Source organism: Cydia fagiglandana, chromosome 13, assembly GCF_963556715.1.
Source record: "Cydia fagiglandana chromosome 13, ilCydFagi1.1, whole genome shotgun sequence".
NCBI lineage: Eukaryota > Metazoa > Arthropoda > Insecta > Lepidoptera > Tortricidae > Cydia > Cydia fagiglandana.
In genome coordinates this window covers 10,225,457-10,240,814 of record NC_085944.1, presented here as the reverse complement: position 1 = coordinate 10,240,814, position 15,358 = coordinate 10,225,457, and the positions used below count along the sequence as shown (strand labels likewise).

At 47.4% G+C, this 15,358-nt stretch overlaps 1 protein-coding gene across 9 annotated transcripts in view; it reads left to right on the top strand.

Annotated features, from left to right (window-relative positions):
• The window catches only part of LOC134670251 (fibrosin-1-like protein), an 83,424-nt gene extending 68,822 nt beyond the window's left edge, over positions 1 to 14,602 (top strand). For 5 of the 9 annotated variants that reach the window (XM_063527981.1, XM_063527988.1, XM_063527986.1 and 2 more), the window contains 10 exons: positions 4,483 to 4,542; positions 4,735 to 6,351; positions 6,571 to 6,734; positions 7,182 to 7,314; positions 7,825 to 7,994; positions 9,028 to 9,128; positions 9,557 to 9,729; positions 10,306 to 10,443; positions 12,156 to 12,215; positions 12,352 to 14,602. In XM_063527981.1, coding sequence (XP_063384051.1) covers positions 4,483 to 4,542; positions 4,735 to 6,351; positions 6,571 to 6,734; positions 7,182 to 7,314; positions 7,825 to 7,994; positions 9,028 to 9,128; positions 9,557 to 9,729; positions 10,306 to 10,443; positions 12,156 to 12,215; positions 12,352 to 13,407 — 3,672 coding nt within the window. In that variant the 3' untranslated portion in view covers positions 13,408 to 14,602. The remainder of the gene's footprint in view (positions 1 to 4,482; positions 4,543 to 4,734; positions 6,352 to 6,570; positions 6,735 to 7,181; positions 7,315 to 7,824; positions 7,995 to 9,027; positions 9,129 to 9,556; positions 9,730 to 10,305; positions 10,444 to 12,155; positions 12,216 to 12,351) is intronic. The other 4 variants (XM_063527987.1, XM_063527983.1, XM_063527982.1 and 1 more) reach the window with 4 other exon arrangements.
• Positions 14,603 to 15,358: the final 756 nt, after the last annotated feature.

Sequence of the window (15,358 nt, the reverse complement as noted above, 5' to 3'; positions counted from 1 at the left end):
TGGAACAAAATGATTTTCAGTACTTAATTCAGTCTCTGCCATGTGCTGCCGTGCGTCTCAGACGATGCAAACACGACCTAGTTTTATTTTTCCCATGGGCTTGTCGCATCAGACCTTATTTAGGTGGTTGTCTGACTGTCTAAGTAGTCATCACAACTGTAGCGCCATTTCCTCGGTATCTCCTTGGCATGTATTCCATCTCTTATTTTGCAATCGTCACGTACGGATAGTTAAGTCTAGTAAGCTGCCTGCCTACTTGGTACGCAACGCTTCTTACTATGCATGGATAGTCGACCAAATTCTGTATGCGGCTTGTATTCGGGTCATGAACATTAAACATTCACTCCTGTATTACATTATTCATGTGTGATTGCATCTTTTATTAAGGCTTTCAAAATTTAGTTCTCATGCGAAATATACATCTCCTAATTTCTTAATGTACCTATCTAGGTGTATAAGTATAAGCCTTAACAGGTGTAATGTATTTACGTTTACAAATATCCAATTAAGTACAGGAAAACGAGTTAGAAGCCAGATAGGTAATATAGACGCATAATATATGTACAATGTATTCATGAGACATTCCTTGTTTACATGAATAAATCTAGCTAGACGTCGTAATATTTGTCAAAGCATTGTTTAATACAGCACTTGAACAAACATTTGCCATCAACATTTCATTGATTTATTTGTTTTCCTTATTTCGTTAAGTTACTCGACAAACGAAATGTGAGGAAAGCAAACAGACCGAAAGCTAAAATGCAGTAGTGGGAGTCGACAATAAGTTGCTGTAGCATTGTGAATTATTCATAGGGCAAGGCGAGCTCATTGTACACGTTACGAATGGAGTCTTTCTCTTTTTGTGCTATTCCTTTGAAATCCTCGCGGGCCGGACGCACGGTTATGTCGGCCGCTATTGCCATTTATCTAGTCATCATGTATTCTGTATTGGTGTAGAACACCTTTTTATTTTGAAGTACTACATTATTTTCGCGATGTCATGGAGGGGTAATACATTTGAAGAAAGTCGTGTGCAGGGAATAGTTTTCCCCCTACTTAGCAACACCTCTACACAGAGTAGGTAACTTTTCTCATCAAGCATCTATACAATGATTTCACGTATCATAATTGTCATAAAGAAAATATGTAGGTAATAGTATTGGTAGATCATTGACAAATGAATACTACTTTTTAAGCAAATTTAGATTAAGCCCCATTTAAACGGCTCAAGAACTCAGATGCAATATCGATACATTGCTAAATTACAGTGTACAATGAATTCAGTGGATATATCGCAATATAACGTAAATCGCATGCAAGTGGCTCCTGTGGTGTTGCTTATGTCCATGGGCGACGATGACCGCTTCCCATCAAGCGGCTCGTCTGCTCGTTTGCTGACTATTACATTAAAAAAAAAGAGTTCTTGAACCGTCAAAATGGGGCTTTAGTTTTTTTTATTAATAAGGTATGGAACCTAATGTAAAACTCGAAGTTTTTAAATATCAAAACAGTTATACGAGCGGTTACTCACAATCGTAGGGTACTTCATAAAGCTTACCTGACTAAGTAGCCGGTTACTTCTCTCGAGTTTACAACTAGTTATTAATACTTTCCTCGAGAAAGTTTTTATTCAAATTGATTAAACGTTGAACGGGAAAGCTCGTAACGTAAAAAAGAAAAGTCACAGCCGACGATCGCGTTACGAACCGCTGTTTGAAATTTGCTGCGAGACGGAATTCTCCTTGAATTTCAAGTTCTATCCTATTAAAAGTTTGTCAAAGTATTAGAAATTCGAACGAGGGGCGAGCGAGAAGCTATCACGCCATTTTTCCGGCTCTCCCTTCGCAGAACGACGGGAGGCAAGCAAAACGGCCCCCCGGGCTGGGATCGCAAGATTATGTTTCGCTATCTGTTTTGAATTCGTAATTTGAATATAATTAATTCAGAAATTCCAACGTTTAATTTATTTTAAAAGTTATTCTTTAAACTGCTTTACGTAGCTATCTACCAACACTACAATAAAAGCCAACAAATAATTCATTCTCGCTCAGTCTACCCATTAAACTCGTGTTTTTACAAATGAGCTTTAAAATTTCTTTTCAGAAAATAAACTGTCTCGACAGCGAGACAATTTTCAATGTTCGGGTCGTGTTAATATTCTAATTTTTATTTTGACATCGTTGACTAATGCTGTCGTTTATTTTTATTGCCGGTTTATTTGTGGCGTTTGTTTCTGGTCGGCGGTTCGCTATTATTGCTCGTCGACGCATCAGTCATCGCGCTAATACCTCGGTGGATGTCTATTTTAACCTGAGACGGTTTGACAGGCCGCCAACGCGGCATGCCACCGCCACAACACCAGTGCGGCACCTTTGAATATCTTATTGCGCCGGACGCAGCGCTCGCGCGCCGCCGGCACGCGCGGCCCATACTTGATTTATCACTCCATTGTTGCGGAGCGTCGACCCACCCTCTCCGGATAAGGCTAAACATTCAATTGCCGGAACGCTCCTGAGAAGATTTTGTTCCCTTCAAACGATCGATTGACTACTTTACCTACATTACATTTAGCTCGTTCCGCCCGTCATCCGGCGGCGCCTATTTGGAAAAGATTTACGAGTACATATTTGTTTAATGCGTGAAAATATTTAGCCTACATTTATGTATAAATACTGCTGTGTGAAGAACCTTTTGGTAGTTTTAAAAGGACGCCTGGATTTTATGCATTTCGATCTTTGACCCCACGCTATAAATAACAAAAGCAATGTCTGATCACTTTGTATACAATTTCCTCAAAACGTGACACGCTTTCATTGTTCTTGAGTTTAGTTTGGTATGCGTTTTGCCCTAAAATACATATTTCCACATGTTTACAACGTGACATATAACTTGATCGCTAAATATCTAAAAATATATTTTTACGCCAGCGCCTAACATTGTTTTTATTTGACCGCGGAAGGGAGAGCATCTGTTCGATAATAGCTAAAGTTGCGTTTAATGGTCCGCGAGCGAATTCCTCCTCGTAAAAAGGTCGCTTCCAATTTCAAAAGAAATTCTTCATTGAAACAATTCTTGCTCAAATACCTACAGAGTTCAGTGTACCGCGAACATATTTTATAGTTCGTTTTTTTTAGCATTAGAAATTAGGTAAACAATCTTGATGTGTCTTTTAATTGAAAAACACATTTTAAAAATAAGTTACGGCAAATATGTAACAATTATGAATCTAATACGATCATTTATATTCTTCTGCTTTCATCAGTAATAGTTTTTTAATTTTAAAAAGCGTTTTTCAATTAAAAGACATGTCAAAATCGCTTACCTTCTTGCAAGTTCTTTCTAATGCTAAAAAAAACGAACTATATTATAGTAAACAGCTTAGCACAATTTTATGATGTCCCATTAGACGTGCTAACTTGATGTTTCAACACTTTCGACACACAGAATCCGCTAACTAGCGTTACGTTGTAATATTCAGTTTCTTCACAGCGTTGCTCAACGTTTAGAGCCTGTTCGCAAATAAAACGGCCATTGTTAAATCAGGTGTACGTACCTACTACCTAGGTAACAAAACAAAGCGTAGAAACACGGCTACTTAAATTACCCTGGTCGTAAATGGCCGCCCGGCGGTTACCCGACTAGTTTTATTGAGCCCTGCTCTGACTCGATCGTAAATATCCCCAAGTAATTACTTTCCATTCCCCCTTGAGTTTGCAGTCTATCTTTTAAAACAAAACGCATACTCTTCGCCTCTTTGAATGTACATTTTATTCCCGTACTTCGCTGTTGTTTCCCTTTTTTTGGCGTTAATTAAAACACTCGTAAAAGTCATCGATGTTAATATTAATTGACAGTACGATGGAAATGGAGATGTTGATGGTAATGATGATTGATCTCTGAATATACCTACCATACTGAAGTTAAATTTGTTTTAACAATAAATAAAACCGTGATGGTAATGTTGCTGATGCAAGATCTGTTAGTGATATTAACAAGTTGTTACTATTCAATCTTTGCTTGTAATTCCTATTAACATTGTTTTATGTGTCAGACGTGATTGTATTTGTCCATCGGGCACAAAAAACCCTGTGGGCGGCGATTGTTTTAGAGCAACAGACATAGGCGGAATACTAATATCCACTCACGCGCTGCTCGGTGTCTGCATACAAACCAGGCCATGTATTACTAAGAATGTTCGAGCATTAAGTCAAAGAGGACCAACATAATTGAAACCTCGAGATCAATCTAGAAACTAAGCGTTATCGCAGACCAAGAGGCTATAATTGTATTGGTTCGCCTAATACTTGCAATGCATTCTATAGGCTGTGGGAATAACAGGCCAGCATCGCTGCCCCGACATATGAATGATGCGACCAGTGCTGAATTTTAGCTTTCACTCGAACGTAGGCTGTGTTGAAATACTGTTTAAGAAACACTTTCTACCGTCTGAGCCTTGACTCATCTGTATTTCTTTTGTTACAGGCGAGCCCAGACAATAGTAGAAATGTCTCACCACGATATCATGATGCGTCAATGGAAGATGTGAGTATATATATTATACGCACACTATTTACATTTTCGATATCTGCCCTCTATTTAGAAATAGTTGAAAAAACAAACACATAATACCAAAATAAAATAAAAAATTACTAGTATGGTGATAGCCTAGCACTGATCTCGTTATGAGTGCTTGGCAAGCTTGAAGATAATTATGATTACCCTAATACTTTTCAGGTATCGGACGCTAGCTCTCTGTTCCGGGTAACGGGCGCGGGCGGTGTCGCGGGCGCGGCAGGGGCGGGCGGCGGCGCCAAAAACGAGCTGGTCGCGCGCGGCGGCAGCGGCGGCGCACTCGCGCTGTCGCGGGCGCCCGTCGGCGGCAGCGCCAGCCCCGCGCCCGCGCCGCTGCCGCAACCCGCGCCCTCGCCCGCGCCCGCCGCCCTGCCGCCGCCCGCGCTGCCGCCGCCGCCCTTCCGCGCCGACACGCCGCACCGGCCCAACGGCGCGCACATCCCCGCCCTCGACGGCCACGCCGCCACGCAGATCCCCGCGCGGCCCGTGGGCGCCGCCGGGCCCGACACCCCCGAGCGGCCCGCGAGCAACAACAAGCTGCAGCCGGGCGCGCGCGCCGCCGCCGACAGCCCCACGCCGGCGCCCCCGGCCCCGCCGGCGCCCTCGCCGCTCTTCCCCTCGCACACTGCCTACCAGGCGCACGCGGCGCCCGCGCTGCCCGACTTCCGGCACACCAACCACGAGACGCGGACCGAGCCCGGCGAGCCGCCCGCCGCGCCGCTGGACCTGCACGCGCACCACGCGCCGCACGCGCCGCGCCCGCCGCACCTGGCCCCGGCCGCCGCGCCGCCGCCGCACCCTAGTCTCCCGAGCCGCGTGTCGCACTCGCAGCCTCACCCGGTGATGCCGGGGCACGACGTCCGGAACGCCCCGGCCGCCGCTCCGACTCATCCCTCCGTTCCTATCTCGTTCCCGAGCCGAGTGAACGGCGTGGCGCCGCCGCCGCCGCACTCGGTCGCGTCGTCCACGCCGAGCTGTCTTCCGAATAGTCAACCCCTGGCCGCGCGGCCGCTCTCTCCGGCCGCGCCCGCCTCTCGCCCTTACCCCGCCCCGTCAATCGGGTCTAGTCATATAAACTCGAGTTTAAGTTCCAGTATTCACGGCCATTCGATACCGTTTCAGAGTCAATCAAGTTTACAAAAACATTCCGTACAATCGGTATATACGAGTCGGCCTCCCCATCTCGCTCCCTTCACCGTGCCTAATCACGTGTCATCGAATCATGTCCAATCCTCAGTAGCCAGCCAACCGACTGCCACACCTTTAAGTCATCCCATAAACAGCCATTCCATTGTCAGTCACGTGAATCACCTCCCCTCGAGTAATTCTAACTCTTTAGCGACGTCTACTCCGAATCACATTGGGCCTCCATTATCTATTCCTTCAACAACTGCCAGTTCTATATCAAGTTTTACACCAAATTTGAAGCATCCGAGTCTCAGTCTACCTCCTCACCCGGCTCCAATTATTCCTCCGGTGACTCTTCACCAGCCCCAGCACAATCACGTGGACGCGTTGCCCGTGTCGAGCGGGGCGCCGACAGTCGTCACGACAAGCAGTCATTCCCTACCGCCAGTGATAGACTCGCGGCAACCTACGAGCGAAGCGGCCAGAAGCGAGGCGGTCGTGAGCTCGGCGCTCTCATCCAACGGGTTCCCACCGCCGGCCGTGTACTCCGGGGCGACGTTCCCGCCGCTGTACGCGCCGTACGCCACGACGCTACAACACAGCCCGTATCTACCGCCCGCTGCTGCGTCTCCTAGAAACTCAGCGGACACGGTTAGTTCTTTGATCAAGAAAAAACTTAGTTTCAAGGCTTGCTCGCGAAAAAATAGCCCCGATCGATAATTCAGTTCTCAAAACTTCAGACCGAAAGAAGTTAACGGATTTTTTTTAAGAATATGTTCCTTATTCGCATGTATTGCAGTTATGCTTCAAGCAGCAATTTACATTATGTTATACAATGTTTTTAAATCATGCATTTGTTATTATTTCCAGCGCACAAGTCTATCAGCGTCACCACTGGTCGCGCCAAAGACGCCGAAAGGCGTTCGACCGCACACGCCTGGCTCGACGGGCGCCGCCGGCTCGATACCTCCACACGCGCCACACTCCTACTCGCCCAGAGGACACAGTCCCAACCGGGAACGGGAAAGCTTTAGGTATATTCCTTTATTTTTGGTTAATGATATCTGCATCGACATTTCCGTCAAAACGCCGTAGTATATAGTCACACACTCTAGGCCCGAAGAGCGCTTCGCGCCATACTTACTCGTCTAGAAAACACCCGATTCAGAAACGGAAAAGTTTTAGGCACTAACCATTTGTGACAAGGGTGCCAAAGGCTTTTCCTGCAAGTACTAGGTTCAAATTGCGATTCCCAAAATAAATACATATTTTCTTTGTCCGCAGACTTACTATCAATTTACTTTCGTTAGGGTGGTATTCCATATATCCAATTTCTTTGTCCAATGTGTATTTTTTCTCACATTTTGCTAAATGACAGTGAGACGCAATGACATTGGACCAATACATTGGACAGATGGGATAACTTCCACCCTTAGGCACAACTAAGACATAATTCTAAGACCTGTCTGGTTTGATTTCAGCAGCAACATCAGCAGTTTGTCGCGCAGTACGCCCGCGTCGGCGAGCAGCGCGCCGCTCGCGCCGACGATCGGCGCACCCCTCCCCGCGCCTCTGGCTACACCGCTCGCGACCCCGCTCGCTACACCTCTCGCGGTCAGTGTTAATATTCTTGCGAGCCTATTGTGTCCCGCTGCTGGGCAAAGGCCTCCCCCTCTTCTTCCACTCATGTTAATTATTAAATATATAATCTAACAAAGGAGTTGAGATCACGACAAATACGCCTAGAGATCAAGACCGCACTTTGATAAAAATGCCAGAGTGTGTGTGCCAGTGTGTTTGAGTAAGTTTGCAGAGCTCAAGGTGTGGAGTGTTAGGGTCGGCAAAGCGCATGTAACACCTTTGGAGTTGCAGGCGTCCATAGGCTTATGTTAACTTGTGAGTACTTTTGAAGTAACTTTGGAGCTCATAAAAGTGCAAATACCACATGTTACGTTACTTAGTTGAAGTCCGAAATCAAATTAACGCAAAACTACTATATCGGGGCTTCGTAGGCCCTATAGTCTTCTATGGGTGTTATTTCTTTTGATACCGATACGACAGTTCAGCGTCCCATAGAGAAGAAAGCGAGTTTAGTTGAAGTAAGCGTATAATCTGTGGTCGCAGGCGCCGCTGGCCCCGCTGGGCAGCCTGGCCGGGCTGGGCGCGCCGCTGGCCGCGCCGACGCCCACGCCGGCGCCGGGCGCGCCCGCGCACCTGCAGCAGTCGCTGGCGCCCGTGCCCACCGTGCCCAGCATCAGCTCCAGCGCCAAGCCGCCCGCGCACTGGGGGGTCACGTGAGTACCATATATCACTACCGACGACTAACATGTTACCGTCGAGAACCGTACTACGACCCTGCCGATTCTATATTCTTTCCCAAATACCAAACGATAAATAAAATGCATGTTGCCGATCACTGTTTCTTCTGCTTGCGAGGGTTTTTTTGAAAGACGCTCGTGAAAAAAGGCTCCCATCGCTACTCGCTAAAGATCAGTTTTCCTAGGATAGCAGTGCCGTCATATAGCGGCCGTCACCATACTAAATATTACGGCTAAATATGGATGTCGTAGTATTTGTATGGAGACGGCCGCTATATGACGGCACGCTGTCCTAGGAAACTAAAGATGCAGATGCTAATGGGACGCTAGCACATACACTAAGATGTGATGTTGACAACATTGTTAAGGTACGAGTTGGAACCCGTCATGTCGCCGTGTTAAAATTTCGACCCCGTCTGCAAACGGTAGCGCCATTTATGCAGTTGGTTCCGAGTGAGAGTGAGAGAGGCAATGCTGATCTGCAGTCGCGACTCGTCGCCAGGTTCCAACTTGTACCTTTATTGTCGTATAACCCCCTTATTCATAAACGTTTACTAAAGTTAGCTAGCCGATAATAATCGTTTGTCCCTTTCCATCATACCAATACGTTGGAAAGGGACAAATGATTATTATCGGTTTGTCAACTTTAGTAAACGTTTATGAATAACCGCCAGTTGCACCATCCGCACTTGATAGACTGTTCAACGTCATCCGGCGCACAGCAGCGGTTTACTATGAAACTTTCCATACTATAAAATTTAGCGGACTCTTTGACGATGACAAACAGTTTGGTGCAACCGTCCCTAAGGGGGTTATCATCATCATCTCCTCCTAGCCGTTTTCGGCTACAGCGACTATGCTGCTGTACGTCGCTGGTGCGCTCTCAGGTGACTGACGTAGCCAATCTTTGCAGCAAATGTGCGGCCACATTCGCTGCAGGTCAGCACCCCTCCGTCCTCCGTCCTCCGGGGGTTATAATGTACAGTGTAATGATGGTTTACGTTTCCAGCAGGGCGGAGCGCGGGTTCGCGCCGGCGCCGCCGCTGTTCGGCGCGCCGCTCGCGCCGCCCAACCCCAACCCCTTCTCGGCAGAGTCGCTCTTCCAGACCAGTCAGTACACATTCTATTCTATACCATATCTATATTACTCTCTTTTATTGCGTTGGACTAACTGGATAGATAGTTAGTCCTGGGCCAAACTATAGGTAACTGTGTTTTAAGTTGATGAAATGACACAAATAGATGACTATAAATTAAATAGATGTCGTATACGAAATAAAAAGGGACCAAAACTTGGTCACTAAGGCCTCCGGGGCTGGGAACTAACCAATGTCATACAGCCGGCCACTCGCCGGCCGGTCCCACCGGTAGGCACCCAGTCACCTGTGATCCGGGTAGTCTGTTTGGTTATGGCTTCTGCCGCAAATGCAAAAGATTCAAATACCCAGCTCTGGGCACTGGAGGCGTCGGTCACTTCTTCATTCTTATTTGTATGTAAAGTGCAAGACGATAAAGTGTTATTTATTGATGTATTTCAGGTCCTTCGGCAGATCTCCTACGGCGCGAGCTGGATAACCGGTTCCTGGCGGCGGCGGGCGCGGTGGGCGCGGCGGGCGCGCGCACGGAGATGCACCACCACCAGCACCAGCACACGCACGTGCACCAGCACCCGCACCACCACCCGCACCAGCTGCTGCATCCCCACTCGCTGGTCAGTGCACCTACTTACACTATAGCCGAGTTTGTTGCCGGTCCCATATTGGGATACCCTCCTCCAATTGAGGGGAGGACTTCAATCTTCTCGAGGCAGACGTGTAGGGTTGGAGCCGGTGTAGTTTTATTCCCCGTTCATAAGCGCATTGTAGTATGCCTACTTGAATAATAAACATTTTTATCTTTATCTCTATAGTGGGACATAAAATAGTAGAAATTATATAAAATGGATCTAATAACATTCCATACTAAATTGTTGCCATGTTTAAGAATTTTACGTCAAAAATGTGACAGTTACGTAGAAAGTGGCGCCCTCGTTTAATTCGTTCGGCCCAGTCCAGCCCGGTCGGCCAGCTAGGCCGACTGGGCTCGGCGACGTCGTGTAGCTGGCTTCCTGTCGCCGAGTTCGAATGGTACTTCATAGAAATACATAGAAATGTCATGACGCGGCGACGTCTGCAGTCGCCGGGTTCCACCTTGTACCTTTATTCGGAATCACGGAAGATTAATGTCACCACTCTTTTCAAATTATCCCCAAAGCACCTTAATTAAACCGTGTCCGTTCCCGTTTCAGTTCAAGGACGTGAGCAAGATGAGCTCGCTGTACCGCGGCGGGCTGGGGCTGGGCTACCCGTACTCGTCGTCGCTGCTGCCGCCCGCGCCCTACCCGCCCGCGCCGCAGCCCGCGCCGCTCGCCGCCTACGCGCCCAAGGTAACACACACCCGACACTGTCACCACACTACAATCGACGACCTCCACCCACACCACAGACAAGACATCCTCCAGACTGAGCATAGTAGCGCTACCCCCTCTGCCACAGATACACGGAAGTTTTACTCCATTTTCGAGTCTAAAGTGAAAATTACGGCACGGGACTCGCTCACCTCGTCCACCGCACACCAGTATTTTTGGCAGCATCGGTTTCTGGAAATAATTGCTCTAAACTCCGCTCCGTCTAGAGGATTCCTAGTCTATGGCCGACACCGACCCGACCATCAAATGTCGAGCCATTTTCGCGGTCGGAATCGATACTGTGCGTCGAGCAAGATCGAGGGACGAGTAAGGCCGATACCTTCTAACCCCCTTATTCATAAAACTTTACGGGCCCGATTTAGTTAAATTATGTTTTATCCCTTTCTTATAAAAACATGTCAAAATGACAGGAAAAAACAAACGATCCATAACTTAATCAGACCAGTAACGCGCTTATGAATAACGCCATAAAAGTCTTCGACTTAATTATCTCTGGCGGTTGGTAAAGAAATTACACTGATTTAAAATACCTAGAAATTCATGGTGTTACCCCTCGTCGTAAGAATCACCCGCTTGATCAAATATAATAATACCTGCATCACGTTCCAATATGCAATTGAAACTGATATTATTTCAATCTCGTGGTTTTTGTTAAACGTTTGGATACTTAGGGTCGGTTGCACCAAACTGTTCGACTGTTCGTATCGTTAAAGAGTTCGCTAAATTTTGATGTATGGAAAGTTTCATAGTAAAGCGCCGGGGCGCGCCGGCTGACGTTGATCAGTCTGTCAAATGTGGTTGGTGCAACTGGCCCTTAGGGTCGGTTGCACCAAACTATTCGTATCGTTAAAGAGTTCGCTAAATTTTGATGTATGGAAAGTTTCATAGTAAAGCGCCGGGGCGCGCCGGCTGACGTTGATCAGTCTGTCAAATGTGGTTGGTGCAACTGGCCCTTAGGGTCGGTTGCACCAAACTATTCGTATCGTTAAAGAGTTCGCTAAATTTTGATGTATGGAAAGTTTCATAGTAAAGCGCCGGGGCGCGCCGGCTGACGTTGATCAGTCTGTCAAATGTGGTTGATGCAACTGGCCCTTAGGGTCGGTTGCACCAAACTGTTCGTATTGTTAAAGAGTTCGCTAAATTTTTAATGGTAAGTTTCATAGTAAAGTGCCGGGGCGCGCCGGCTGACGTTGATCAGTCTGTCAAATGTGGTTGGTGCAACTGGCCCTTAGTAGATGGGCCAGCAATGCCAACATATTCTTAAACAAATCCTATTGATTTTACGTTTGTTACTAAGCTGTAATTGAGCTTGATGATTTAGTCCTTTAATGACACTTTATTTAATGCTTCTAAGCGTGGATTCGCCGAACAATTGTCTCTTGGTACATCGGTCATTTTGTCTCTAGTTCTCTTTCAAGACCTATGAAAATGGGTCACTTTATACACAGGTGATTTGTTTTAATTGTGGGTGTACATATTAAAGCATTTTGTGATACGGATCACAAAATAAAATTGTTAGTCAAATCCACGTCAACGAAACATTACTTCAAATCTTGCATACCTAATGCCTATATTATCATTATTACACGAAAATTTCTTTATCTACCTTTCTGCTTATGTTGTTTATGTTGCTTTACGATCATTAACCCTGCCTCGCCTCATTTTAACAGCCCGTAGTGTCGGCCGCGAGCGACCCCGCCACTAAACCACCACCTCGCCCCGCCGTCGCGGTAGGTTTCCACTTGCCACTTCATTACTTCGCATGCCTAATTTCATTACTATCATTCTTTATGTTTCACTATTTTTATATCTCGAGTGCAACCCCCTCGACGCATAGTTTTAATAGGCGCCATTTTGCGTTTGCAGAAAACCGGCAAATGGAACGCCATGCACGTGCGGATCGCGTGGGAGATATACAACCACCAGCAGAAGGAGAAGACGGGCGGCGCCGCGCCGACCGCCCCGGGCGTCGCCGCCGCCGCCGCCGCCGACAAGGACAAGCTGCGCGCCTTCCCCGCGCCCGCGCCGCCGCCGCCCGCCTACCGGTCGCCCTACGAACTGACCGCGCCCTACCTGCCGCACCACCCGCACCTAGGTAGCGTCCGATACCCGCCCGTCTCGCTGGCCGCCGCTCTCGCGCCGCCCACTGACCGAGGTTTGCGCGTTTCAGGGATATCGCCGTTCGGACGCTACGGCGCCGGCGCGTTTCCCGGCGCCCCCGCCGCCTTCGGGCTGTACGGGCGCGACCTCGCGCTGTCGTCCTCGCTGCACGGCGTGCACCACGGGCCGCTCGGCGCGCCGCTGCACGACGCGTGGCGCGCGCGGCCGCCCGCGCCCGGCGGGCCCGCGGCCGCCGCCGTCGCCGCCGCCGAGGAGCGCGAGCGCGCGCGCCGCGAGCGCGAGCGCGACGACCGCGAGCGCCGCGACCGCGAGGAGCGCGAGCGCCGCAAGCAGCGCGAGCAGCAGCACCGCGAGCGCGAGCTGGAGCGCGCGCGCGCCCGCTCGCCCCTCCGCGCCGGCCCGGAGCCCGAGCCGCCGCGCGTCAAGGACGAGCGCAAGGAGCCGCCCCGCCCGCCGCCGCCCCAGCTGCCCGCCTACCCGCCGCCGCCGCCCTGGGGCGACCCCTACCGCGCCTTCGACCCGCTGCAGCACATGCGCTTCGCGCCCATCGTCGAGGCGGCCATCCGCGCCGAGGAGGACCGCCACAAGATGCTGAGCGCGTACGCGCACCACCAGCAGCTGAAGGCGGCGCCGCTGCTGCACCGCGGCCTCGGCCACGGGCTGCCGCTGCACCCGGGTGCGGCCGTGCACGCGCACCAGCACCAGCACCCGCACGCGTCGCTGGCGCCGCTGCCGCCGCTGGCGCCGCCGCTCGCGCCCCTCGCCCCGCTCGACCTGCTCAAGAAGGAGGAGCCGCGATGATAGCGCCGACTCTCGTCGCCTGTACATACGGTAGAGTAAACGACGTCGCGAGTGAGAATACGACAGTTTAATGTGTATCGTTTCGTATTATCGGTTTAGAAAAATATTTATTGTAACGTCGCTTGCCGAGACGACGGTCGCTCCACTCGCGAGCCGCCCCCGACGCGTTCTTAGTGTAATGTTGACCGGTATCGTAGTCGAACGACGTCGCGAGGAGCGGAGAGTGAGGGGCCGGAGCGAGAGGGCGAGACTCGGGGGAGGGTGGTGCGAGCGAGACGGCTCGCTCGACAAGTGCAATATGGGACGAGGACTCAGGGCGCTCGTCGCCGCCGGCCTGTACACTACTGCTTGTTTATTTACATGGAAATATCTATAGAGTTGTTATTGTGACCATTATTAGTTAATTATACATCAAATTGCTGATTATGTGAGGGATAGGATTATTGAAATCGCTATCAATATAATTATACATATTTATATATACATATAAATAAAATGTAAATATTAGTGTGTAAATTAGTGTTAAAATATAGAATTGGTTTATTTAACTTCAAACAAAGGAAAAATCCCATAAATTATTATTGTATCGGGAGTTTAATTTATGCTTCCGTTAAAAATCTCATAATGGTTTTTCAATTGTACCAGTGGAGTAAATTTATTTATTTACTGACTCCTTAATTAGTGATCATGAAAAAAATTACACTCGACAGTAATAGCGGATGATTTTTGTTAAAATGCATTTAAAAGTATGTGATATTATTATATGTATGTATTGTGGAAGAAAAAACATTTTGTCTGACTTCAAGTAGTGTCTCTCAGGTTTATAGATCTAATGAGTATAATGCAGTAATGTTCAAATTTGTATAAAAGTATTTCATATATGTATCTTTTTTTTTTGTGATCAAATTTTGGATTTGAAATAATTGTGAGCAGTATCCGGATATATACTTGTTTAGTTATGTTAAGTCAGCAACTACAAACGCCTTAGTGTGCCATTCATCCAGTATAAATGATCATTGAGTCAGACAAAATTGCAGTTGTCACCTGTCTTATGGCACATTAAAAATTTGTGTTCTTATTGCGAGAACGAAGTGTATTATAGTTTATACAAAATCATTCTGTATACTAAAAAGTAAATGAAAGCTTGGTGCGATTCAGAAAATACCATTAAAACTTTTGATTTTTATACCAATAAGATTTTTATATACCTTCCTATCCATTTTGTGGCAGATGCCACTAATATCCTATCGTCGATACTAGCAAAGAGTTTTTTATAGTTAGAGGTTTAAAATTTAACCTCTTGGGGTTCAATGTCCTAATGCTAGTACAAATTACCTCCAATGAAATTTTAATCTTAATGAAATGGAATAGAGGTTCTTTTATTTCGTTTCGTTCGATTTTAAAACAAAACAATTTCAACTCTATTTTCTAATACCGTTGATTCAAATTCGATTGCCAATTTTCGTTGTATGGTGGGCCGCTAGAGGTGAAAAAATCGAGTCTCAAATTTGACAGCTGAAGTAGATGTAACTATAACTATTCGGTCCCGTGCATTATGTTATGCTATGTAGCATTGTGCCCTGGTTGTCAAAACTTAATTCTTATACTACACGTCTACAAACTCTTTGATATAATTAGTCTTCCAGGAAATAGAACGAAATAGTTTAACTGTATATTCCACATTGACAGACAGAATAACAACAAGAAATAGTTGATTCACCCAAATAATGACGATGCTGACCTACTATGGTTTTCTAAGACCAAGGGCATCTTTTGTTTTCGAATTTGGAGGTATATTCTCATTTGTCCCCGCCGTGCACAGATGGGAATAGGTGCAGTCATATGAATTCCAAACAAGAATGAGGACAAATTGGAATACACCGATTTGGAACTTTCTTTTTTTTTTTTTTATTATTATGAATGGGCTTACTCATGGCCACAGACTAGCCGA